This window comes from Periplaneta americana, chromosome 17 (assembly GCF_040183065.1).
Source record: "Periplaneta americana isolate PAMFEO1 chromosome 17, P.americana_PAMFEO1_priV1, whole genome shotgun sequence".
NCBI lineage: Eukaryota > Metazoa > Arthropoda > Insecta > Blattodea > Blattidae > Periplaneta > Periplaneta americana.
In genome coordinates, this window is record NC_091133.1 from 13,334,485 (window position 1) to 13,362,263 (window position 27,779).

Below are 27,779 nucleotides of genomic sequence, written 5' to 3' on the forward strand. Positions count from 1 at the left end.
ACAAGATTTTTTCAAACCAGACTAATGTGAATAGACACAAAAGAGAAGTTCACGATAGTAGAGAAAAAGAAGTCATTGAATAAGACAAAGATGTTTGTGTCTTCAAGTGTTTGGAAGGGTGTGAGGTATCGTTCAAATATAATTCGGATTTACGAATTCATTTACAAAAAAAAAAAAAAAAAAAAAAAAAAAAAAAAAAAAAAAAAAAAAAATATTAATCAAGAATGTGAGGAGCAAGTATTTTCTAGTTTTGAAGGTAAGCATAATTTTAGACAATGGCAGGCCTACATCTCATCTTCTTTCACGGTTACCTTGATCATCGTACTGCTGATCTGAACATGCAGTGGAACAAGGTGGTTCCATTCTAATGTAGGAGTTGGCAGGACGCAGATAAATACATGCTGTATATGTAACGGGTATGCAAGTACGTTTATAATACACCACAATATTCGGTGTTGGACCCCGGACTCATTTCACCGGCATTATCACCATCTCATTCAGACGCTAAATAATCTAAGATGTTGATAAAGTGTCGTAAAATAACCTACCAAAAAAAAATACACCACAATATCGGTATTTTTGGAGAAACTAGCGACGAGGTAATTCCGGTGATTTTGAAACAAAATTGTCGAATTTGTAAGAGGTTTTGGTAAGGATTCTAGTGGGAAATATTGAAAGGAAGGAAATTGTTCGGAAATGGATAAATGTAAGATTGGAGGTGAATATGAAGGTGATAGCGATTAAGTGCAGCGCCCGACTAACTAGTGATTTTTTGTTTATGTCGTCTGTACAAGTCTGTCAGTTGCTACCGTAATCCGGACTTAGAAACGGTGTTACATTATGAAATTTGTGTGTTTATTCCACTATTGTTTGTTCTATTTCAGTATTTTAGTGCCAATGTTTCATGTTCTTCACATTACATCGCATCATGTGTTTTATATCCCTCCGTTCCTGTTCACTAGAAACCACAACGTTTGCACTTCCATTACAACGCACCTCTCATTTCACAGGTAGTTTACCACATTTCCGATTAATTGTCAAGCTCGGGCACGCCATTTCGAATTGCTATGAAAATTCACCATGATTTAACATTACCAATATAGCCTACGCTACCTTCACAGCACGCATATTGCTTATAGCGTCTCTTATAACATTGAAGAGAACATTTTTTCCATTATCTCCATTAATTTTGCGACTAATAAACATAACAAAGGAAATTTTGGAAATTAGAACAAATGATGAGTAATTGCATCAGTTTTTCAGACGGTCCTATTCTAACCGATTGTCATCTTCACAAGAGTTCGAAAATATTACAGTAGGATATCTTAGCAGTGTGGCAACATATGAAAGACAAAAGGAGCTAAACTGGTCATGATAACTATACTAATCCGTGTATATGAATGGGTGCATATTGTTCGTAAATCTACAACGGTTGTAGCTTGGGTTGAACGAGGATTGAGCGTATTCTCTTCTTGCACTTTCAGCCGTCTTACATGTCATACCAACATAACTTACGAGGCATTACGAACGTTCCGCGCTAGTTTGCAATGTTCCAGCGGGATGGTTGAGCGGGTATTTAAAATGTATACATTCATAGCTATCGATATAACATTACGAATGTTTCGCGCTAGTTTCTAATGTTCGAGCGGGAATTCGTGGTTGTGGAAATAGCTGCAGTAGGTGATCGTATTAATATTAGAAAGCTGAGCATTATTAATAGTAAAAATGAAGCGCAACAGTGGTGCCGGGAGAAAGGTCTGCTTCCCGCAAATATGGAGTGTCCACTTTGTGGGGAGTTTCCGTACTCCCAAACAATAAGGGAGTGCGATGAGACGAATGTACCAGATGTAGCGGAGTCAACGATCGCGGATTGGTTTTCATACTTGAGGGAAGTGTGTAGAGGTAAGAAAATGAACTGTTATGGCAGATTGGGTTAATTTAGGATTTTACTGACAGGTTAGGTTAGTTTAGGATTTTACTGACAGGTTAGGTTAGTTTAGGATTTTACTGACAGGTTAGGTTAGTTTAGGATTTTACTGACAGGTTAGGTTAGTTTAGGATTTTACTGACAGGTTAGGTTAATTTAGGATTTTACTGACAGGTTAGATTGGGTTAGATATGGTTAGTGTAGAATTTTAGTGACAGGTTAGGTTAGCTTAGTTTTTTATGATGTGTTACGTAATTATTTGTGACAAGTTAGGTTAGGTTAGTTTACGATTTTAGTGACAGGTTAGGTTAGTTTAGGATTTTAGTGACAGGTTAGGTTAGTTTAGGATTTTAGTAACAGGTTAGGTTAGTTTAGGATTTTAGTGACAGGTTAGGTCAGTTTAGGATTTTAGTGACAGGTTAGGTTAGTTTAGGATTTTAGTGGCAGGTTAGGTTAGTTTAGGATTTTAGTGACAGGTTAGGTTAGTTTAGTCTTTTATGATGTGTTGCATAATTATCTGTGGCAGGTTAAGTTAGGTTAGTTTAGGGTTTTGGTTAGGTTAGGCTAGGTTAGTTTAGAATTTTGGTTAGGTTAGGTTAGGTTATGTAAGATAAGGTTAGTGTAGGATTTTAGTGACAGGTTAGGTTAGCTTAGGTTTTTATGATGCGTTACGTAATTATTTGTGACAGGTTAGGTTAGGTTAGTTTAGGATTTTAGTGACAGGTTAGGTTAGTTTTGGATTTTAGTGACAGGTTAAAGGTTAGGTTAGCATAGTCTAGGTTTTAGTGACAGGTTAGGTTAGTTTGGAATTTTAGTGACAGGTTAGGTTAGTTTAGACTTATGATGCGTTAGGTTAGGTTAGGTTACATTTTTGTAGGCTTTTGTTTGCTATAAGTTTTATTCTTTCAGACAGTCTGGATCGCCGTTACAAGAACGAACCTAGAATTGGAGGGCCGAATCATATAGTGGAAATTGATGAATGCAAGATTTAACGTAGAAAATTTGAGGCTGGTCGTATTGTGGAGGGTTCTTGGGTTTTGGGCTTGATAGATCGTGAGACGAAGGAAGTGCGATTGGAGATTTGTCCGAATAATAAGAGGGACAAAGATACTTTGCTTGGTCTTATTAGAAAACATGTCGCCGCTCAAATCGCAATAATGACGGACTGCTGGAAGGGATATGAAGGCCTGGATGTTAACAATATCCGTCATTTGACTGTGAATCACAGCCTCAACTTTGTTGATCCGGAAAGCGGTGCATGCACGAATTTGATCGAAAACGCAAGCGATTGAGTGTGGTTGTCGTGAAGTAGTGATTTTTTTTTTTACGTTGGCAGTTGAAGTGCGTCATTGTCTATCATAATGGCGGGCTTCAGATCGGCAGACAAGCGCCTTAACCGACTGAGCCACGCTGGTGGCTAATACTTGTGTTTCCCTTGCACCAAAAATACTACACAAGAGCGAAAGTTATTTCGTACGAGACGAGTTTCCCATCAAGTAAAACTACAAAAGCATTTTCGAGAAGAAAAAAAAAAAAGTATTTTCTCTGGACTAAAAATATGGAAGTACTTTCTTAAAATACAAATATTTCCCTTGCACCAAAAATAAAATACAAGCGCGAAAGTGGTTTCGTATCAGACGAGTTTTCTATCAGGTAAAAATACGAAAGTACTTTCATTTTAAAATAATTTGCTGAACTAAAAGTGACTATGTGCTTTCTTAAAATACGAGTGTGTTCCTGGCATTAAAAGTAACGTTACTAGGGCGAAAGTGATTTCGTAAAACATGAGTTTTTGATCAGGTAACAATACGAACGTACTTTCGTAAAAAAATTATTTTCCATGACTAAAAATAATGATTGAAATTATACTCACTGTAGCTTTGAAAATCAACGGACTTGAAATTGGCAGTGCATTTCCTTTCTGCTGCAAAATATTTTATGTTTAGTGGTAGTAAGATTTTAATGCTACGTCGTCAGCCGAGGAATGTGCAGCAGTGGCTGAATTCCTGTCATTCATAGGTGTAACAATATTTCATTGGGTTTATTGTGTTTGTTGTTTCTGTAACTCATTTTCTTTGCTGAAGGAGGTGGAAATTTTCGACTGTTCTTTATTCAGAAGAGCTCTTTATGACCGACCTTTTTTCTTTCCTCCTTGTACTGAGGAGGGACCTGAAGGCTTGCACTGTAGTCTTTGTCTTATTGTGCTTACCACTTCTATTCTGTGAATGATTGAGCAGCTGAACAGCTGTGCTCTGGTACAAGTACACCATGCCACACCGTGAACTTAACCCAGGCTATGGTATGAATTATGATATGTGAATTAATGATGGCGAAATGAGTCCGAGGTTCAACACAGAAAGTTATCTAACAATTCTATCTCAATTGGTTGAGGGAAAATACCAGAAAAAAATCAATCAGGTAACTTGCCCGAACCATGATTTGAACCCCAGCCTGTTACCCATTTCATGTAGGCTTATATATATATATATATATATATATATATATATATATATGTCCACGTAATTCAACTATGTTTCCATTTCAAATGCGTCCTTTAATAATTTAGAACAATACTTTGTAATTTAAAATAATCCCGGAGATATATATATATATATATATATATATATATATATATATATATATATATTTTTAAATTATGGTTTATTTAACGACGCTCGCAACTGCAGAGGTTATATCAGTGTCACCGGTGTGCCAGAATTTTGTCCCATAGGCGTTTTTTTTTACATGCCAGTAAATCTACTGACATAAGCACAGTTAAATGCCATCGATCTGGGCCGGGATCGAACCCGCAACCTCGAGCACAGAAGGCCAGCGCTATATCGACTACGCCACCGAGGCCAACAAGAAATATAATGTGGCCTACTTAACAACACATAAAAAATACCGTCCTTGGTTTATAATTCAGTTTCTCTATAACCACAAAGTCGATTAGGTTGATGTAGAACACTAAATGATCAAGGTGTAGTGACGTGTATAATCTCAATACATCCAAATAGCTGCACCATCCATGGCTCTGGGCACCCTAGGTAGTGCAATTGGTATAGTGCTGGCCTTCTGTGCCCGAGGTTGCGGATTCGATCCTGGCCCAGATCGATGGCATTTAAGTGTGCTTAAATGCAACAGGTTCATGTCAGTAGATTTACTGGAATGTAAAAAAAAAAACTCCTATGGGACCAAATTCTGGCACACCGGCGATGCTGATATAACATCGGCAGTTGCGAACGTCGTTAAATAAAACATATTTAATCCATGGCTGTGCATTGGCCAGCATTTATTTATATCTTTGCCATTGCTTACGCTATTGGCAAAATATGGAATATATACAGAGGTATCATTTTATTTTTACTTCAATTTTTATTGTATCTGATTTCCTGACTGTACTTCCCTCCCACTCCTTCTACTAGTAAACTTGTATCCGTCCTCCACAAAGAACCAAGACCGCATATGCAGTCAAAGTCATCTTACAGTCATAGTAAACAGTACTGAGCGAGTGAGTATAGTACGTTTCAGGAATATGTTCGTATTTTACAGTGAAGAAAGAGCATTCGTTATTGATTCATATTTTCCCACAGGTACTGTGAGTCCCCCTCACCCGATTCTGCTGTAAATGCTAATAGCTGGGCTGTCTCAGCTCTTTTCTGAAGACATTAGGTGTTAGATATTGGACGTCTACGTAATATTATACAACTGTTTAGAGTAATTTAAATAAAAGAGCCTCGTTAAATACAGCTCGATTCCACATTATTGGCCCCTGTCCTTGGTGGTTTGGCTAGTGAGCGAGCTGTGTGTTGCGTCATAAAAAAGAAATTTAATCACAAATGTGCATAGGAGGGGAAAGGGAAGAGGAAAAATGAAAATATCTATGCCCGTAGCTGACGAACACTCATGTCAAGAAATATAAGTCATCATGACATTGTTTAGTCAACAGACTTAGTGGTTAGTAACGGAATGTGTGAAAGAACATTGTGTTTTAAGACTGAGTGTACTGCGACGTGATAAAACGGAAGTTTTAGGTGTTATGACTGTGCTGCCTGACCTGTGTGACCCAGCCCGCCAGTAGTGACGAGTAACTCGCTCTTAGTCTATCTACTTACTTTTTGCATGGCTAAAATCCCTGAATCAATCTGTAACTGTAACATGATTTCCCATTTTCTACTACTCTGCGACATAATCACTTGGATGGACAATAGATAGCATGTCTGAGTAAATTTATCTGTGGAGATCGGGCAAAAGTGAAGATTGAATTTATAGTATGTAAGATGCTGTGTTATAGAATAGGTATAGAATTATTTCAGTGCTTGCAGGATTATGGCTCCCCATGTCGCCTCATTTGATGGTTTGCATAATTTCTTTTGGGGTTACTGCAAAACAATGTTTGCTAAACAGTCTACAACAATAGCAGTATTTAAGAATTACATTCAAGAAACAATACATTCAATTTCAGAAGATGTACATAAAAACGTTTTCGATAACATGCACAAAAGGACTGAAGCCTGTATTGAAATGAACGGGGAGAATTTAAAAAAAAATTTGTTGCAATATTCATATTTTGATTATTTCTCAATTTAAGTGCACTCTCTATATTGTATGCTAATGTGCCGTACACAGTATATTATACTCTGCATTATGAATACGTCCTCCTGGGTAGTTCAGTTAGTAAAAACAATGTTAATACTGTACTTAACCTACTTTGATTAAATAAAAATCTAACGAAAATAATCAAACTCAAAATCGTAATAGTTCCTAATTTACGTAAATGTATGCACCACCTTTCTTCCCTCCTGTACCTAGTAAATTGATTTTGTGTTTTACAGTAATGTCATCAAACTCTGGTCGTGGAAGGGAGTAACAAACAGTGTTTCCGGTTCTCGACAGTTAATCCAAAGGTATAGCCAGGTTAATATCAGAAATGAAGGGTACACGGGAAAAACGAACAATGTCACAGTGCTGTTAAGGGTGATGTCATTATCTAATTCACTGTATTACTACAAACGTTAGTGTTATTTTTACCAAAAGTGGTAAAGAAGAATTAAAACCACGGATACTCTCGTCATTTCCTTCATTTCAAGTAGGAACATCAGTAAATTTTGCAGTAATATACTGAAATAGATCACTATCTCACCCCTAATGGAAATGTGACATTGTTCGTTTTTCCCGTGTACCCTTCAAATGTTAGTAAAATCGAAATGATGTCCCAGTATATATGGTGGAACTTCAGAATGTTTTCTGAACTGAATTCGATTAGGTATACATAGGGGTGAAGGGAGCACATTAGACGAGATTTAATTTCTCTCCTCAACACATAATTCTCTTGAAGTTGCCTGTACTGACAGCAGAAGGCAGCCCTTCTGATATACTAGCTGTCGTTTTCCTTCAAATTAATTTATTGGTGTGAACTCAGCTTGTGTTGAAGTGCTTAGAAAGTAATATTTATTGTTTTCAGAATTCGTAAGGATATTCTGACAAAATGAATGTTTCAGAGATCAGTTTTATTATGTAATTTTAGAGCCTAATGAATTCACTTTTCGAAAATTATTGCAGATCTCAAATATTAATTCTTGTCCCTTTTAATGAATGGCCATATTGGATAGGGTCATGTGGGGCAAATTTGAACAATTCCTTCGGAAAACATTTGAACAATGTTCAAAACTGCTCCACAACACTAATTCAACAGTACTGTGAAAAAAAAGTTCTAAAAGTTTAATATAACGAATTTATTGATTATATTATATTTGTTTTTGGAACATAAAATTGTTCGGACATAGTACATAAAGAAAATAACAAGCATGAATTTTCCACTGAAGTTATTCAAGAAAGAGCAAGGTCTGCCAGTGAAGGAAAGCTTTCATTAAGTGCTGAAGTTTCAAAATATGACATGACTCACACATAATTATTTTACCAAATGAAGACGTTTAATAAGGTGATGACATAGGCGAAAAATATGGTTCGCAATACGCGCGACATGTGTTCAGGGAGAAGCAGGAGTCCGAATTAGTTAATTATATTATTAAATGCATTAAGATTAATTGTGACATGACTTACATAAATATAAATCAATTAGCACATTATGATTATGCTCGTCAGTTAGCTTGCAAATGTACCAAAGATTGGGATAATAACAGAATTGCGGGAATTTACAGACTTTAGGACTTCATGAAGCTACATGACAACTCAGAAGAAGAAAACCTGAGAACATCAGTCTGTCAAGAGCTACATCTAATGTGTCAGGTTTATGCAAGACATAGTAGCCATGGAAAGAAAGGAAATGACGCTGAGGAAAATTTTTTTGACGTAATATGCAACAAAGGAAACTAAAGTTCTCTTTGTTGGACAAGTGGAAGAGGTAGGTGGACAATGTCAGGTTTATGAAGAGGTTTCGACAAACGTGGAACTTTACATATCCTAAATCTGAAGACTGCAGTAGGACAGAGAAAAGTGATATTCTCATGAAATTCATACAACCGGAGAATTCAGTAGGAAGTGAAACTCTTTGATGTGGACTTCAGTGGTTTTAAAGAAAAAAAATATTGTAACCATAGTAGTGCTCTGTACATGATATATTTGAGCTTTAATTAGTTCTTTAACAGGTGATTTGGATATTATTCAAAAGTGCCCCATATCTCTTAAAGGTAACTCATACAGGAGGCAGTTTTGAACATGTTACAAGAGTTTATTCTGACTTGGTTAACGTTTCAGATATATGTAATTTCTGCAAATATAAAATTCTGAGATGTTTATTAAGCTTTGTCTTATAATCATTACCCATTTCGGTTCAAAAAGTTTATGAAGGATGTGAATAAAAATGTTCAAATGTGCTCCCTTCTCCGTGTGTGTGCGTGTGCGTCTGTGTAACCACTGTCAACATGTCTGTTTCATCATCTTACATTATGCAGATGTATCAATCACCTAAATGTCTGTTACAGTTGTAATGGCTATGATCAAGAAGGAACCCGATGTCGATCCGTTGGCTATACAGCTGAGTGATAACACTGATTCTTCTCAGAAGCCCTTATCTGAGGTACATTGACAGTCACTGGTTGTGTAATTCCTGTGTTCCGCGTGAATCACAATGTACAATATCTCATAATGTTATACACAGTAGCGCTCAAAAGTTGTAGGAAACATATGTCACAATTACATAAAGATAAGTATTGAATAGAAAAAAATGCCAGTCTACAATTGAAAAGTATGTATTTCTAATCTATTTAGTACGAAAATACATTTAGTTTAAACAGAGTTATCTAGCGCAAAAAAAAAAAAAAATATAAAATTCTTCTTGATCAAAAATAATTTGTAAGTTCAAGTATGTAATAAGAAAACAAAAATATGTTAGACACTGAGAAAAAAATCAGTATTTCGTTGCATACTTCCGAGCTTTGATCACAGCAGCACATCTGTTTGGCATTGAATTCCCAAGATTTTGCAATTGCTCGTGTGGAATTTGTGACCATTCTTCCAATAAGGCAGAAAGGAACTGATCCTTTTTTGAGTAACTTCTACACGATCCATATTCCCTTCTATTTGGACTAGAGGGCCAACTCCACTTCTAGGAAAACATTCCCACACCATGATGCTACCACCACCATGTTTAATGGTCGGTACCTGATATTTTTCCTTGTCTCTCTGGTTATTTGGTCGACGTACATATTGCACACCATCAGAAGAAAATGAATTAAATTTACCTCATCACTCCATAACAACTTATACCAATCTGTAGTGTTCCATGTTTGTTACATTTTTTGCAAACTCTAACCTGGCCTTCCTATCTTTGGATTTATGAGTGTTTTCGTGATGGTCGTCTGCCTTTAAATCACAAGCTACTAGGTGACGTTTCACAAAATAAATATGTAGGTTCAGTCCATGGTGCTGCTATAGATCATCCCTAATTTGTCGAGCCGATTTTCATGGATCAGCAAATCATTCTATACTAGCTCTCTGTTGTTTTTCAAGGACGTCCAGACCTTGGCTTATTGTCTACTGACCCTTCTTGTTTTTGCCATCGACTCCACGAACTTATGGGTAGAAGATATACCAAATTCGCCTGTATCATCCACAGAGTATTCCTTTTGTTTTGGTATGCTTACAATGGCATGTACAAATGAAAAAGTACTGTCTAAATACCTAAACACCAATATTTAATGTATACCATGCTGCCAAATCAAACCACAAAATACTTATGAGGTAAAGGAATATACATTTATATTATTATTCTATGAACTTGCGTGTTTCATAGATACATAACCACAGCAACGTGACGCTACTCATACAATGACACAGCTGTGTGCTTTGCGTTGTCATAACTACATGCATACTGACAACATAAAACCATAACTACAAAATCCTTTTGAGCGCTACTGTATCTCCTAGTTTATAGTTAGCAGTTTTACAATATAACCATCATATGGTAACAAACTGAAGTGAGCCTATGTGAAGTCAGTCACATCTTGCTAAAACAGGACATCTTTTTGCAGTAGGTCTATGTTGTGTACAAAAGAGATAATTTAATTGTAATTTATAGCAATTATGTTTAGCAGTGGTTATGTAATCTGTTATCCTCTCTGACTTTCCTTGTCATGTTCGTAATTTGCATTCAGTCTAAATCCATGTAAATACAAATGTGAGAGAAATAACGTATGTTACACTGCAACACTCTATTAGCGATCTGGTTCTCTTCTTGAAGATTTATGCAAGAGATTGTACATATCAGTGCTTTGCTTACTTCCACTCTATAATGAGTTTTCGAATAATTTCTGGGGAAATTCTATAGATGGTAACAGTAGATTCCTACTACAAAAAAGTGTAATTAGAATAACATTAGGTGCCAAATCTAGTGAATCGTGAAGGACCATTAAAAAAAAAATTCAAATGATACCCAATGACTTGTCACTATATTTTTCACTAATAAACCTCCTGCTATATAATTGTGAAAACTTTGCAACTAATTCAACAATTCATAGCATAAATACTCATCAAAAAATGACTTTCATACTCTATCGGTAATTCTATCGTGCTATAAAAAAGGAGTGTGTCATATGGCATTCAGCTGTGGAATAATGGTTAGCACGTCTGACCTGAAACTAGTTGGCCCATGTTCAAATCCCTGTTAGAAAAAATTACCTAGTTGGTGGTTTTTTCAGTGTTTTTCCTCAACTCATTAAGAGTCAATAGTAGGTAACTTTCGGTGATGAACTGTGGACTCATCTTGCTAGCATTATCACCTTCATGTCACTCAGAACCTAGATAAACACAGCAGTTTATAAAGTTGTAAACGGATGTCTTTCTATGCAATTTTTTTTTTAGGAGTTTGTGGAACAGTGCCAGGAAAGCATACATTTCATATTTTATATTCAGTAGGCTAAACTAGAGTACCACGTCATAGCTGTGTGGAATAAGGCTTCATGATTTGGTCTTGCATTATGAAATGTGTGTTGATTCTACTCTCGACAATGCTCAACTGGTCAGTGGTTGGGTGATAATCCTGCATGATGATTCAGTAATACAGACCCACAGTTGTTAATGTAATCCGCCTTGAAATGCTCAGGAAATTGTACCATATCAATGGAAGGACTCTATAATTGTACCTATCTTTAAGAAGGGGGTCAAGACTAACTGTAGTACCTTTCGAGGAATATCACATTTGTTGACGTCGTACAAATTTTTCTTAAATATTCTTTTGAGGAGATTAACTCCATGTGTAGATAACATTATTGGGGATCATCAGTGTGGTTTTAGGGGTAATAGTAGATCGACTATTGATCAGGTTTTTTTGTATTCAACAGATATTGGGAAAAAAAATGAGAGTAAAAGGGTACAGTACATCAGTTATTCATGGATTTCAGAAAGGCATATGACTCGGTTAAGAGAGAAGTTTTATGTGATATTGTTATTGAATTTGGTATTCCCAAGAAATTAATTCGATTAATTAAAGTGTGTCTCGGTGAAAAGTACAGCAGAGTTCGTATAGGTCAGTTTCTGGCAGATGCTTTTCCAATTCACTGTGGGCTAAAGCAAGGAGATGCACTATTACTTTTACTTTTTAACTTTGCTCTAGAGTATTTCATTAGGAAAGTCCAGGATAATAGAGATGGTTTGGAATTGAATGGGTTACATCAGTTGCTTGCCTATACAGATGACGTGAATGTGTTGGGAGAAAATCCACAAACTATTGGGGAAAACACGAGAATTTTACATGAAGGAAGTAAAGAGATAGGTTTGGAAGTAAATCCCGAAGAAACGAAATATATGATTATGTCTCGTGACCAGAATATTGTACGAAATGTAAATATAAAAATTGGAATTTTGTCCTGTGAAGGGTGGAAAAATTCAAATATCTTGGAACAACAGTAACAAATATATAAATGACACTCAGGAGGATATTAAACGCAGAATAAATATGGGAAATGCCTGTTATTATTAGGTTGAGAAGCTTTTGTCATCTTATCTGCTGTCAAAAAAAGCTGAAAGTCAGAATTTATAAAACACTTATATTACTGGTTGTTCTGTATGGTTGTGAAACTTGGACTGTCACTTTGAGAGAGGAACAGAGGTTAACGGTATATGAGAATAAGGTGCTTAGAAAATATTTGGCGCTAAAAGGGATGAAGTTACAGGAGAATGGCGAAAGTTACACAATGCAGAACTGCACGTATTGTACTCGTCACCTGACATAATTAAATCCAGATGTTTGAGATGGGCAGGACATGTAGCACATATGGGCAAACCCAGAAATGCATATGGAGTGTTAGTTAGGAGACCAGAGGGAAAAAGACCTTTGGGGAGGCTGAGACGTAGATTCGAGGATAATATAAAAATAGATTTGAGGGAGGTGTGAATTGATTGTAGAGACTGGATTAATCTTGATCAGGATACAGACCAATGGCGGGCTTATGTGAGGGCGGGAATGAATGTCCAGGTTCCTTAAAAGCCATAAGTAAGTAAGTACTGTTAATATTATTATTATTATTATTATTATTATTATTGGACTAATTAGGCTGCAGAAGTCCAGAGTTGTTCGTCTTATTTAGCACTATGTCATTCTTATGTTCTTTAAATCATAATAACTGTAACTAATACGGGTTAAAAGTTCAGAAGTGGACATTGTCTTGAGTCAGTAGTCATCTAAATAAGTTTTCAGTAAAATGTCATTAGGCAGCTATAGTTTTATTTGTCAGCTCTGTATCAAACGTAAATCAACTTGGATATCATTTCAGCGAGATTTTGCTCTGTATCTTGCGTATATAATTAGCCCATAACATTTTACTTTGAATTATAATTTATAAGATATAATTGTAGTTATCCGCTGTACTCTCTGATGTCCCACAACAGTAAGGTCCTTTCACTCTGGTGATGAGCATCGATGGAGTAGATGCTACGAACTACTGACAAGTAAGACTGTGACACTAATGAAACAGGTGTAAGCGCTAAGAAAAATATTGATTACAGCTCTGATAATGTTATTGTATTCCAGGTAATGACACGGATTACTTGGGGTAATTGTACATGAGAAGCATGGGTGAAAGTTTAATTCAATTTAGCATTCATTCATGGTTATTAAAATGTTGTTGGATAAGAAAATAACGAAGCTTGATGAATGTAGGTTTCATATAAGGACCAAGTTTAGGAGTGAGCAAGTATTAATCGAATTATTCTCTCATAAATGACAACATTAATACTGATGGAAATATAAAATTGAATGGCATGATTTATAACCATTTTGTACTTGCCTTGCATATATAGAAAATATTGTTAGGACTGTTACCCCTATGATTGATACTGTTCAATAACTTAGCACAATTCAAATGTGGATTTATGAATATTCGAGTGTGCTATTGAATGCCTTTCACTATAAAGGTTTTATTAATTGTATATTGTTACTGTATTGTAAATATTTGTAGTACAGAAAATATTACTCCATTGATCCACTCAACCAGTAACACCTTTGTAATGGTAACTGTTAAAGGGGAAAGAACTTTAGGGTGTTAAATTTTAGATACATCACAATATTCTCGAGTGGTTTATAAAAGTGAATACGATTGCTTGTTGTATGTTGAACAAACATGAATTTGGATATTGTTAGTGTTTGATTCTTTTAATTCACAGCATAATTATACTTTGTTACTTCCCTGAATAATAAAACATACGTAAAAAGACATTTTCACACACGGTATAGGAAAAAATCAGCTTTTAGTACACATATGATAACGGATGGGTGGAGCAGAGAAAAATTCTCTCTGGCACTGGAATTCGAACCCGGGTTTTCAGCTCTACGTGCTGACGCTCTATCCACTAAATCACACCGGATTCAAATTCCGATACTGGATTGAATCCTCTCAGTTTAAGTTCCACCTCTTAGTTTCTGCACTGAAATATCATATGTACTTGGGTACATCGTAATTGTAATTGTAATTCTAATACACATATTACACTATGTGAACTATTTCCAGGAAGAACACAAGGTCTGTAATAAGGATTTCCTGTGTACCTTAAGCTCTCCTTTCTATTCTGCGTCCAATTTTCTTCTCTAATTTGTGGCCTGATTTGAGGGAGTTAGCCAGTGACTGCCATGCAGAACCAGATGATGGCTAGTACACGTGTAGACAGCTTAAAAATAGTTAACTAAAATTAGGCATTTTTGTTCTGCAGGAAGGGAATTTATCGCGTCTGGAAGCTACGGGCATGAAGAAAGAATGCCTGGACCACAGCTATGATATGAAAACAGAGATAAAAGTTGAAGATGCTCCAGATTCTATCGGCTTTCCTATGCTGAAAACTGAAGTTGATGTAAGTGGTTCACTATCATTATAACAGATATAGACAGTGAATTTTACATAATATATCAGACCCATTAACAATCTGTAATAGTGCTAACGGTTTTCTCTTTTTCCAATATTTCCTACACTTAGACAGCTCTCACGTTTAGGCTAGCTTGTTGTTATGTAATAACAATTCGTAACTATATATTAGCCACCAGCGTGGCTCAGTCAGTTAAGGCACTTGCCTGCCGGTCTAAAGTTACACTCAGGCGTGGGTTCGATCCATGCTTGGGCTGATTACCTGGTTGGGTTTTTTCCGAGGTTTTCCTCAACTGTAGGGTGAATGCCAGGTAATCTGTTTCGAATCCTCGGCCTCAACTCGCCAAATACCATCTCGCTATCACCAATCTCATCGACGCTAAATAACCTAGTAGTTGATACAGCGTCGTTAAATAAACAGCTAAGAAAAACTATATGTCTTGTAGTTAATAGGGAATTACCTCGAATGCATTTACAAAATTCTTGTTCCTAGGAACAGGATGTGATTTTAACATACAGAAACTTGTATTTTGTTGTTATTGGTCTAGCATGACTGTGCTAGCCATTGAGTGAAAAGTTCAAACTTATACAAAGTTTTATTCAAAGATCACGATAGATTTCACACTTTGTTTGGAATAAAGTCATATTAATAATAATAATAATAATAATAATAATAATATAATAACAATGATAATGATGATATAATGATGATGATAATAATAATAATAATAATTTTTTATTTATTTATTTAGTTATATATTTATTTATTTACTTATTTATTTACGGTATTTATTTATTTATTTATTCATTCCATTCATTCACTCACTCATTTATTTATTTGTTATTTATTTTTTATTTGTTTGTTTGTTTGTTATGTATTTATTTATCTGTCTGTATGTCTACCTACCTACTTACCTAGTTATTTGTTTGTTTGTTTGTTTTGCTGTACAACAGCCTGAAGCCAATAACATTTCAGCACAAAATAAAAGTTAACACGAGATTTACAGTCAACAAGGAATTACAAAAACAGTGCATACAAATAATTATTAAAATTAGAGACAACTACAAATAAACAATGATGACAAAATGAATAGATAACTGCAAAATACATTATACATAACAGCTCAAAAACAACACAAACGGATGAACTTGAAATGAATGTGATTATGATGGGTGTGCTTAATATAAGAATAACCAAACAACAAACTATACATTAAACGGATCAGAATTAATACACTGTAAATTGGCAGCTTTCATGCATCTGACAACTGGAGAGAGATATTTCGGCTGGTAGATATAAACAATTTTTTGAAATCTTAAACCATTCGAAGGGGTCTGAAGATAGATATTGCTTATGAAGGAGTCACAATCACTATCACCCTTTAAGGCCTTACAAAAGAATAAGTAGTCAAGTTCAAGACATCTAGCATAAAGGCTACAAAAGTTAAAATATTGACAAGTAGACTACGCTTATAATTGAAAACTGATGAATTTGGTAAAAACCTAAAAGTACATAGGGACATAAATTTTCTTTGAATGATTTCCAATTTAACCGAATCAGTTGAAGTAATAGAATTTCAGACAACAGATGTATATTCAAGTTTAGATCTTATTAATGTATAGTATAGAATTACAAGAGTAGCAGGGGTAGAAAAAAATAAGTTATAGACCTTGTAAGTCCGAGCATTCTAATGGAATGATTATAAATATATTGGACATGATTATGAAAACGTAATTTGGTAACAAGTAGAAATCCCAGGTCTCTAATGCAGTCTTTCCTTATAATGTTGATATTATTAAGAGTGTAATTAAATTTAAGCAAAGTGGTTTTTCTAGAGAAGGAAATGACAAAAGGTTTTGATTCATTAATTTTCATTCCGTTATCAGCAGACCATAGCTCAATAGCGTTTATATCATTTTGCAAAGTTATACAGTCTGCCAGACGTTAATTTTGTGAATTATTTTAAAGTCATCAGCAAATAAAAGGCAGTTAGAACTTATTTTTTTACAGATATCGTCTATAAATAATAAAAATAATAGAGGCTCCAAAGTGAAACCCTGTGGAACTCCGCATAAACTAATATATGGATCAGAGTTAGAATTTTCAAGTCTAACACATAATTTTCAAACCAGTCCAGGTAGTTAGTGGTAAGATCAAAAGAATTTAATTTACTCAGTAATATATTATGGGGAACAACATCAAATGCTTTGCTAAAGTCAAAATAAATGGAATCAATTTGACCCTGAGTTACAACTATAGGCATAGCAAAACTGAGATAAGGTACTAAATTAGTAGTCGTAGATTTTCCTTTTGTAAAACTATGTTGTGCCGAATTGATTTTGTTTTTCACGTAAAAAGAAATATGTTCATAAATTATTTTTTTCAAAAATTTTTTAGAAATTATTAAGTGTAGAAATAGATCTATAATTACTTATAATAGCTTTATACAGAGTGTTTAAAAAATACGGGGCATAATTTCAGGTATGTATTTCCCACATGTAGACAATCAAAATAGTTCATTACAACATGTGTCCGGAAATGCTTTATTTCCGAGTTATGGCCTTCACAACATTGAAATTCACCGGAACGTTTTTCTTTCCGCTGGCCATTGTCATTACAGAAGATGTTCAAAATGTCCACCTCCTGCTTGAATACAGACCTCACATCGATGTCTCATTGACCTGCGAACACGATCCCAAACTCCAGGAGTATTGTGTATGTCCTCAGAACATGCCACAATTCGATTCCGAAGGGATTCCAAATCAGGCACCGGAGACGAATAAACCAATGATTTTAAATGGCCCCACAAGTAGAAATCGAGAGGGTTCAGATCAGGTTAGCGTGGAGGCCAAGCAATCGGGCCACCTCTGCCTATCCATCGATCAGGAAACTTTCGATCCAAGTACCAGCGAGCCGTACGACTGAAGTGTGCAGGAGCGCCATCATGCAAGAAGTGAATGTGTTGACGATTGATCAGTGGAGTGTCTTCTAAAACATGAGGTATGGTTTTTTCCAGGAAGTTTGTGTACGCCTGCCCCGTAAGTCTGTTTACAAGTACTCCTGGAGTATGGGATCATGTTCGCAGGTCAATGAGACATCGATGTGAGGTCTGTATTCAAGCAGGAGATGGACATTTTGAACATCTTCTGTAATTTAACTACCAGCGGAAAGAAAAACGTTCCAGTGAATTTCAATGTTGTGAAGGCCATAACTCGGAAACAAAGCATTTCCGGACAGATGTTGTAATGAACTATTTTGATTGTCTACATGTGGGAAATACATACCTGAAATTATGCCCCGTATTTTTGAAACACCCTGTATATGTGAATAATAGATGCTTCCTTCCAAAGGGAAGGATATATGCCTGTTTTTAAACTCAAATTGAAAGTGTAGGTTGAAACAGGTATGAGAATTTCGGAGCATTCTTTAATAATAAAATTAGGGATACCATCCGTACCCATAGATTTATTAGACTTGACATTTTTTATGGCCTTCCTGACATCATCACAAGAGATTACATGTGTGGGTCAAAAGTTATTAATGTTAGACTAGCAACTGAGAAAATTAGATTTATGGTTAGTCTGAATTGATTTAAATTGACTAGCAAATGCATTGCAATGATTCTTTGATCCATGATGTGAATCCCATTAATAATAAATTCATTAGGAATGTTTTTCGATTTCGGAAAAGATTCTACATATTTCCAAAATTTATTGGGTTCTTTTTTTAAACTATCATTAATGGATTGTAACCATTTAAATTTATCAGACTTAATCAAAGCCTTGTTTTCTATGGTATAAGAAAATTTGATAGTGGTGATCAGATTTATATTTTTTTGAAATTTATATGTGCTTTGTTCTTTTTCTTAATGAGTTGACGTAGGCTGTTTGAAAACCATTTAGGATAGTGAGAATTTTTCACAAAGGTGACAGGAACAGCTTTAGATATAGCATCATTTACAAGTTTAGACAGAGAATTAGTAGCAACATTGACATCGGTAGTAAGGTATATACAATTCTAACCATAATAATAATAATAATAATAATAATAATAATAATAATAATAATATTAATAATAATAATACTTTTTTATGAACGATTTGGGTTTACTCTGTCTCACAAAAATCTGTAAAAATACGCCACACACTTAAGTAACTGACCCGCTGCCCCTTGTAAATTAATTCACACTGCATGCTGTATTGTCCCATATTTAGATTTTTTTCATACAAATAATTTCATGAACTGCATTCGTAAAATGAGCATTTAAAGCTTTTATTACTGACTTTGATTGGTCATAATGTTTTTTTGTATCTATCACGAAATTGGCCTCATTAAAAATTTACTAGAATTCACAGTTACGATATATTTCTTGTTCCATATCTCAATCCACTTCGAGTATGACTCTTACCAATCTGCTGGAACAATCTGTGTTATATATTACTAGCTCAAAGCACCCGGAATTGCCCGAGTTTTCCATTTTGCTTCTATTTTTAATTTAATTGGTTGTTAGACTTTTCGGAAATCTCGAAAACTTAATTACTGACAACAAAACGAATTGTCTTCACTAATGTTTTCCTCGTCCATAGAGACGAATCTCTACATACCATCATTTATATGAATTAAGTTCTTAGCCAAATGTCTGCCAGGGTTAACTCAATTTAAACAAGATATGCCTGTTGTCCTTTTAAAAGGATAGTGGTCAATATTTCAAATTTCCCTTTCTACAGTTAGCGCACTTGCTTTTCACTATTACTGGTCTTAGAGGCTTGCAGGTGTGGTAATGCTGGTAATGTGAGTTCTCGTGATTGTTGAGTTTGGATGTGGACGTGAGAGTAGTTTTTTAATTTAGGTATGGCATCCGAAACGCAAATTAGATATCAAAGTTAAATATTGTTACATTTAGAAATTATTTTACAAATTGTTATAGACCAAACGACTCCTAATAAACATAAATATTACGTGAAACCACAATACGTTTGTGATATCAATTCTTTGCGATATTACAATGACTAAAACTGATGTGTCTTTTTAAAAGGACAATACGAATAACTCCATTTGTTTTGAAAGTGAGTCTCTTTTTCAAATTTTAGTGGATTTTCCTGCATGACATGCCATCTGTGTTTGAAAATTATGCTACAGGCGAAATTTCATATGAAATACAGATATATCGCTATAATGCTGCCTACAAATGCCACTCAAGACGTAAGAGATGAGGATTCACGGGTCAAACGTGATGTAACACCTAATAATCTATCGGGTTTACAACTTGCAGCAGGAGCAGAAATAATTCAGCATAGCTTTGTTGAAGAAGAGGGGTCAGAGGAGGAGAAATGGGGTGATAATACGTTGCGTGTGGAGAGCAAACACAAGGTCATAGCAGTGTTTCTGCAAACACAGCAACATCTGTTTACCAGTGAAAGACTGGCTGAATGGTCAGACATTCAGACTGTCATGCAGGTGGCCCGGGTTCGATTTCCGGTCAGGTCTGGGATTTTGTCATTGGAAAAAATCCATTGTTATACTTGTGGCGGACAATTTCGCAGATAGGATTTTTCCCGGGGTTCTCCAATTTTTCCCAAATTAGGCATTTACATCATTCCAATAGCGCGGTAGAGCTGTCGAATAGACAGGTCGAAGTGCTGGACCATAGTGCCCCCGCTCGTTAAATTAAATTAAATTCAAGTCTATTGATTTTCTTCAGCATTTTTGGAAGAGTTCTTGTTTCCGTAAATTTATCATTTCTATCTAAACTGCCAATGTGACGACAATGCATATATGAGAAAATGAACTCAAACCTGTTTCTCCACATTGCCATAGTAATTGCTTCATTATACGTATCGTCACTTCTCTCCCAATATAACCCCTCCTCGAAACGTCATTTTTACGTATCAACAATAGCAATACAGTACTACTCAATGACGATAGCATTCTAGAGTTAACAATAATATTTGAGGAGAAAAATTCGCTTCGGCGCCGGGAATTGAACCCGGGTCCTTGGTTCTACGTACCAAGCGCTCTGACCACAAAGCAACGCCGAATTCAATCCACAGCACCGGACCGAACCCTCCTCCTTCAATGTTTCCCTTTGTGGCCTGACTCCCAGTTAGGCATAGGGGAGAGTCGGGTAGTATCGGACATCGGGTAATATCGGACAGTGAGTTTCTTTCATCTGCCACACGATGATAGTACCTGATTGACATGGTTACGTTTCTGTGATGTCGCATAGAGAAATGTAACCATGTCATTCAGGTACTACCATATGGTGGTAGATGAAAAAAACGCACGGGTTTTAAACCTTAATAGTTTAGTGGCGAGTTGAACAGATGATTTAGATACCTCTACCTGTTGTGCTAAACGGCGCAAAAATTTGTGAGGGCTTTGCTCTAACCGAAAACCTATTTCGTACAGTTTCTCCTCTGTTAATACACGTTTATTCACACGAGGTTTTTCTCTTTGAACTTCTTTATTAGTCGGTATATTGTTGTTTTTATCTGGCATTGGGGAATTGGGAAATTCACTACGAAACTTACAGCGACACCTCCACGAAGACTTTTTTGCAAAAGTATTACAAATAAAAGTGTGTTGTTCTGTGCTGTACCTCAAGACACAACTTATATTTTGTTGCGCGGGATCTGGTAATTCGAGAATATTCTCTCGATTGTTGCACACGTCTTAGTAAATTGGCGGACTCATTATTACTGCTCACGAGAACGGTTAAAAAATGATGAGTTATTGCTAGATTTCTGTTAATCATTTAATTAGACCTTGCGAACTAATTCATATGTACTTTGTGCGGGATCTAGTCTGAGAATAACAGGACAATAAACCCGGGAGCAGGTAGTGGTACTCCGGTCAACTAGTTTTCTGTAGCTTCAGTGGCGTTTTGTCTCGTCCACACGGTACAATTGGATATGATGTCATCAGTCATGGCGCTATCCCTTACCCTGCATCACCAAGTAGTAGAGCATCGGTATTATTACAGAGTTACGATATCAAATCAGATATAAAGGTTGAAGACACCACACCAGTGCCTATTAGCTCTCCTATGGTGAAAACAGAAGTTGACGTGAGTGGTTCAGTCTCAGTATACACATAATATCAATAGCGCATTTTTAAGTCTCGTATTGCATTAACGGGTTTGACATTATTTGCCATTACGTTCACAAATTGCCCAGTTCTCATTTTAGATTTGAAATAAAATGTTAATTCGGAATTGTATTTATGGCTGGGAACAGAAAATTACCTCGAATACGCGGAGAAAATTGTGCCTAGTAACAGAGTGCATTTTAAGTTTACGAAATTTGTTATTTTGTTATTACTGATCTAGCATTTACAATGCTAGACGTTGAATGATGGGTTCAAACAGATGTAAAGGCTTATTAAAAACTCATGAGTGATTTAGAAGTCCTCTAACTTTGTTAAAAAGTAAGTTTGTAGAATAATAATAATAATAATAATAATGATAATAGTGTCAATGTCATAACTTGTTTGACAATGCATTTTTTTATAATGTTCTGGTCTTACAGTTATAAAATTGGCATTTACACCGATTTCCATAACCATCGTTCTCTGCCACGAAACCGATTTCTTCATTAATTTTACAAGATCGCAAAATCAAATTTCAGTTTGCATACCTCAAAACATTCGCGATTATGAATCTTCTGAATCCGCAGCAAAAATCTGTATTACAAATTAATTTGCAAGTGTAATGGAAAATTATTTATTTTCTCCTATCTTATATCAAAAGATGGAGTTGTGTTAGATAGTCAGCATTTTGAGGTGATAAAACTTTCAACTATTATTGTTTCAATATATAAACTCTTTACTGTTTATTTACTCAAAATATTCTTGCAAATTCAGTTACGTTTTTTGCAGGCCATTTATAATACATGACATGCACATATTTTCGAGGTTGAAAGTTGATTCCAATGCGTTACAATACAAACAAATGGCCTGGATTTAAGAAAGGATGCATGAAGGATATAAATGAATGCAGTTTGTGGGAACCAAGTGGATATTGTGCAAAACTCATTACAACCTTACTGAAAAGTTAGATTGGATTCACTAGGTTTCAATAGTGATGTGTGTGACATTGGAAATCAGTGAATGATCAGTTAAAGCTCCCTTCATTATTTACTTTTTTCAGGAGGATTTGTTGGATGTGAACAGAGTTCAGCAGCCACAGATAGTGGGAGTAATTTCGGAAGAGGATAAAGTGTTGACTGACAGGTATGTATATTGTATTGATTTTGCTTCTTCTATGCTCTAAGAACTTCGTTCAATGAAAATGTAGGAAGTAAACGTTATGATTATCATACCGGTTTTTGTCTACTATTAATATTATTAATATCTCATTAACCTCATTGCTTTTTTGTAAATAAAAAAATATGCATTCTCTGCTGTCTTAGTGTAGTTTCAATATAGTAATGTTTGAGCAGAATTTAGTTTAATTCTGGAATTGGTAATGAAACTAAGAAATGGAAAACATTTTTATATAAACCTTATCCTATATATTTTCATTCATCTTGATAAAATTCACAATAGAGATAAAATATTATAACCAGAAATCGTTTTAATAACTGTTTGATATAGTCCTATATTCATTAACATCAGTTTCAAGATTATCTGTCACGTTTTTCAATGAAGTTCTTCGTATCTTTACTATGTATCTTTTACTTCAGTTTCTAACGAAAGGATTCCCACTTCTGCTTCCAATTTTGCTAATGCTGTCCCATTGTGCGGAACAGGTGTTATCATTATGTAGTTTCAAAAGTGAAACGAGTATTTTGTAACAGAAAGTATGATGTACTATATCAGAGAGACACTGTTATTTTGAAACGAAGTATTGCAAGTTGCTGTTATTTTTTAAGCGTTCCTACCAAGGAACTGTTCCAAAATAACTTATGTAATTTATCTTTTGGTTACTTGCGGAGATTGATAAATTTTTATGTTAATTTCAGAATTCTACATATTGTTGGAAAGAATGTTTCTGGTGAAGATGCCAGCATTAATCGTGAGAAAGACAATTTTATACAGTGTGGTAGCAGCAGACCAGACTGTTCAAACATTGGTGACGTCAGCCGTAATTCTATCAAGTGTGATATATGCAACGAGGGTTTTGTAACATCGCAATCTCTAACACTTCATCTTCAAATACACACAATAAAGAAGTCATGCAAGTGCGATGTGTGTGGAAGGTGTTTCTCACGACTGACTGAATTAAAGCGACATGTACGCATTCACACAGGCGAAAAGGAATTCAAATGCGATAAATGTGGAAAGTGTTTCTCAGAATCGTCAAATTTAAACAGACATGTAGTGTTTCACAAGGGTGAAAGGCCATTCAAATGCGAGCTGTGTGGAAAGTGTTTCTCAGAATCGTCGACTCTAAACAAACATGTACGAATTCACACAGGCGAAAAGCCATTCACATGCGAAGTATGTGGAAAGTGTTTCTCACAATCCGGAACATTAACTCAACACGTACGCACTCACACAGGCGAAAGGCCATTCAAATGCGAGTTATGTGGAAGATGTTTCTCACAATTAGGACATTTAACTCAACATGTACGCATTCACAAAGGCGAAAGGCCGTTCAAATGCCAGGAGTGTGGAAAGTGTTTCTCAGATTCGTCAAATTTTAACAGACATGTAGTCTTACACAAGGGCGAAAGGCAATTCAAATGCGAGGTGTGTGGAAAGGGTTTCTTAGAATCATCAACCTTAAACAAACATCTACGCATTCACACAGGCGAAAAGCCATTCACATGCGAGGTGTGTGGAAAGTCTTTCTCACAATCTGGAACTTTATCTAAACATGTACGCATTCACAAAGGCGAAAGGCCATTTACATGCGAGCTGTGTGGAAAGTGTTTCTCACAGTTAGGACATTTAACTCAACATGTACGCATTCACAAAGGCGAAGGGTCATTCAAATGCGAGGAGTGTGGAAAGTGTTTCCCAGAATCGTCAAATTTAAACAGACATGTAGTCTCTCATATGGTCGAAAGACCATTCCAATGCGAGATATGTGCAAAGTGTTTCTCAGATTCGTCAACTTTAAAGAAGCATGTACGCATTCATACAGGCGAAAAGCCATTCACATGCGAGATTTGTGGAAAGTGTTTCTCACAATCCGGAAGTTTAATTAATCATGTACGCACTCACACAGGCGAAAGGCCGTTCAAATGCGAGGTGTGTGGAAGATGTTTCTCAGAATCGTCAAATTTATTAAAACATGTACGCCTTCACTCATGCGAAAAGACATTGAAATGCGAGGTGTGTGGAATGTGTTTCTCACAGTTAGGACATTTAACTCAACATGTACGAATCCACAAATGCGAAAGTCCATTTAAATGTGATGAGTGTTAAATGAATTTTCTGCTTCTGGAGATTTAAACAAATATGCACGTATAGCTCTGTTGGTACGTTTAATCAAAGATCCCGGGTTCGATACCCGACCACGGAACAATTTTTCCCTCGAAATTATTCAAACCAACTTTACAGGGAGTTATATCTGAAAGCTTGATTTGCATAATACACGTTACTGTTCGTTAACAGAAAACCACAATTTAAGTCACACAGAGTTAGTGTGCACTCAATGTTGCGTGCTTTGCGGTTGTCAGCCCACTTTGAGGTCTGTGGATATAGAGGGAAAAATTGTATTGGTGTCTGGTGGAGTTCCCGGGTAGCTCAATTGGTACGTTTAACCAAGGGTCCCAGGTTCGATACTCGACCACGGAACAATTTTTCCCTCGAAATAATTCAAATCAACTTTACAGGGAGTTACATCTGAAAGCTTGATTTACATAATACACGTTACTGTTCGTTAACAGAAAACCACAATTTAAGTCTCACAGAGTGCACTCAGTATTAGTTGATCGATGGTTGTCAGCCCACTTTGAGGTCTGTGGATATAAAGGTAAAAATTGGATTGGAGTCTGGTAGGGTTTCCGGGTAGTTCAGTTGGTAAAGTGTTGGTACGTTTAACCAAAGGTCCCGGGTTCGATAACCGACCACGGAACAATTTTTCCCTTGAAATTATTCATATCAACTTTACAGGGAGTTATATATGGAAGCTTGAGTTGCAAATATGCACGCATACACTCTGGCGAAAGCAATTACAATGCGACATGTGTGAAAAATGTTTCTCAATATCGTATTTTTTAAACATACACGTACGAATACAGTCGAAAGGCTATTCAAATGCGAGGTGAGTGGAAAATGTTTCTCACAATCGTCAGCTTTAAATAGACATGCACACATACACGTAGGCGAATGCCATTGAAATGCGAGGTGAGTGGAATTTCTTTCTCAGCATCGTCAGCTTTAAGCAGACATGTACACATTCACAGAGATTAAAATCGTTCAAATGCCATCGATGTCTGCGGAAATTGTTTTTCACAAACGGGGTATGTCTACGATCACGTCCGCCCACACAGCTGACAGAACATTGAAATGCGATGTACGCGGAAAGAATTAACCGGGAACTGGAAATTTAAACAATTAAGTTCCTTGCACAGTCGGAAATTGAGATCTGCGGAATATGTTTCACCCTAAATTGGAATATATGTGTTTACACTAGAATCAGCTAAAATATGTATGTGTTGATGTAAATTTCAGCTGGAAAATTTGGAGACTTTAATACACAAATACAATGATTTCTGAGTTACGTGCCTTCTAAGTGCGGTTGCTTGTTAGAGAAGTGTAGTATCCCCATCTGCAAAATTGAAGATTGGGTCCCAATGCTGAAACTTCTTGTTTTAAATTGTTATTTATATAGTTGCTGAAGGTATATACTGAATCGCTATTTGTAACTGGTGAAAATAGGAAATTTCCTTGAAAATAATACTTCTCAGCTGCTGTATATTCCTGGTAAGAGCATCGGAATTTTCTCGTGAAAGCTTATAATACTCTGAGAAGAAATTGTAGTAGTATCTTTTCTAATATTTTCTTTTAAAGGAAAAGGAGAACAGGACACTTAATTTACACAACATACTCTTGTAGTAAAACATGAATGCACAGCCATATGTTCACAAATCATCTCTAAAGCTAACAACAAGAAGAAACCTGTCCTTGCAATATATCGTCTTGGCGACTGCATACTGGAACTCCGACATATTTCCAGAAGGAAAAACAAAGATTGGACATATTGCTTAATTTTTAGTATGTATGAAGGAAGAAAACTACCTTATAATGTCCACACTGAAATCAAATCAAACTGTGAACTAATTATAGGATTAAGTCAAACGACAGAAGTCTCTGATATATCCGGAAGCAAGATTGTGTTCTATTTACACAAGATTATATACGAGTAGATGAACTGATTTTGGAAGCAGTTCAATTCAGCAAATAAAAACATAATCGAACTGTGAAAAGATAAGCAAATAAGGTTCACTACTAGGAAGAAAAATAGACATTCACAATAAAGACATTTAGCCACAGCAATCCAATCTATAAGAAAGTTTTTCACGCAGCCAAATTCACAAATTATAAATATTCATTCTTCCTCAGATGAATTGTACACTTTGAAGGTGTAATAATTTTCAGTTTTTAATTAACACAACACAAATTGAAATATTTCTATAGGTCTGTTTTGTATAATATAATGTAATACAGATTTATATGTAATAAGGAACTGTGTTTTGTTATTTTTTTTATGCATAGGCTAGCTTTCTATTTTCACTGTTATAATAATTCTAGAAGAATGTACGTATCAGAGATTCCTCTCGAGAGTTATAATTCATACACAAGTCCTAACGAAGTATAAATTGTACCTTTGTCTGAATAGATAATTATATTCTTTGCACTGCAAGCTGAAAAAGTCATCTGATTCTGTTTCCATTGAGGAACTGCTCTCCTCTTCATTTAATCATGAATATGTCCAACACCACCTAGAAGACAAAGCTCCAATACTGTCAGGTTCGAGCCAAGTCGTACGGCCGGTCGTCTGTAGAAACCAGCTGCTACTTACAGTTGAAGTCTTCTTTTTAACACTAGAATGACTGAAGGTGATCCCGGTTTATACAGAACAGTGTTGT

The 27,779-nt window shown here is 35.7% G+C and overlaps 1 protein-coding gene across 1 annotated transcript; it reads left to right on the top strand.

The window, feature by feature from the left end:
* The first annotated feature begins 353 nt into the window (after positions 1-353).
* LOC138693278 (zinc finger protein 678-like) lies at positions 354-27,351 on the top strand. Its single transcript, XM_069817134.1, has 6 exons — positions 354-416; positions 6,763-6,834; positions 8,872-8,966; positions 14,591-14,728; positions 22,886-22,968; positions 23,700-27,351. Exons 3-6 carry the CDS (start codon positions 8,877-8,879, stop codon positions 25,108-25,110), a joined length of 1,722 nt encoding a protein of 573 aa, XP_069673235.1. The 5' UTR covers positions 354-416; positions 6,763-6,834; positions 8,872-8,876; the 3' UTR covers positions 25,111-27,351.
* Positions 27,352-27,779: the final 428 nt, after the last annotated feature.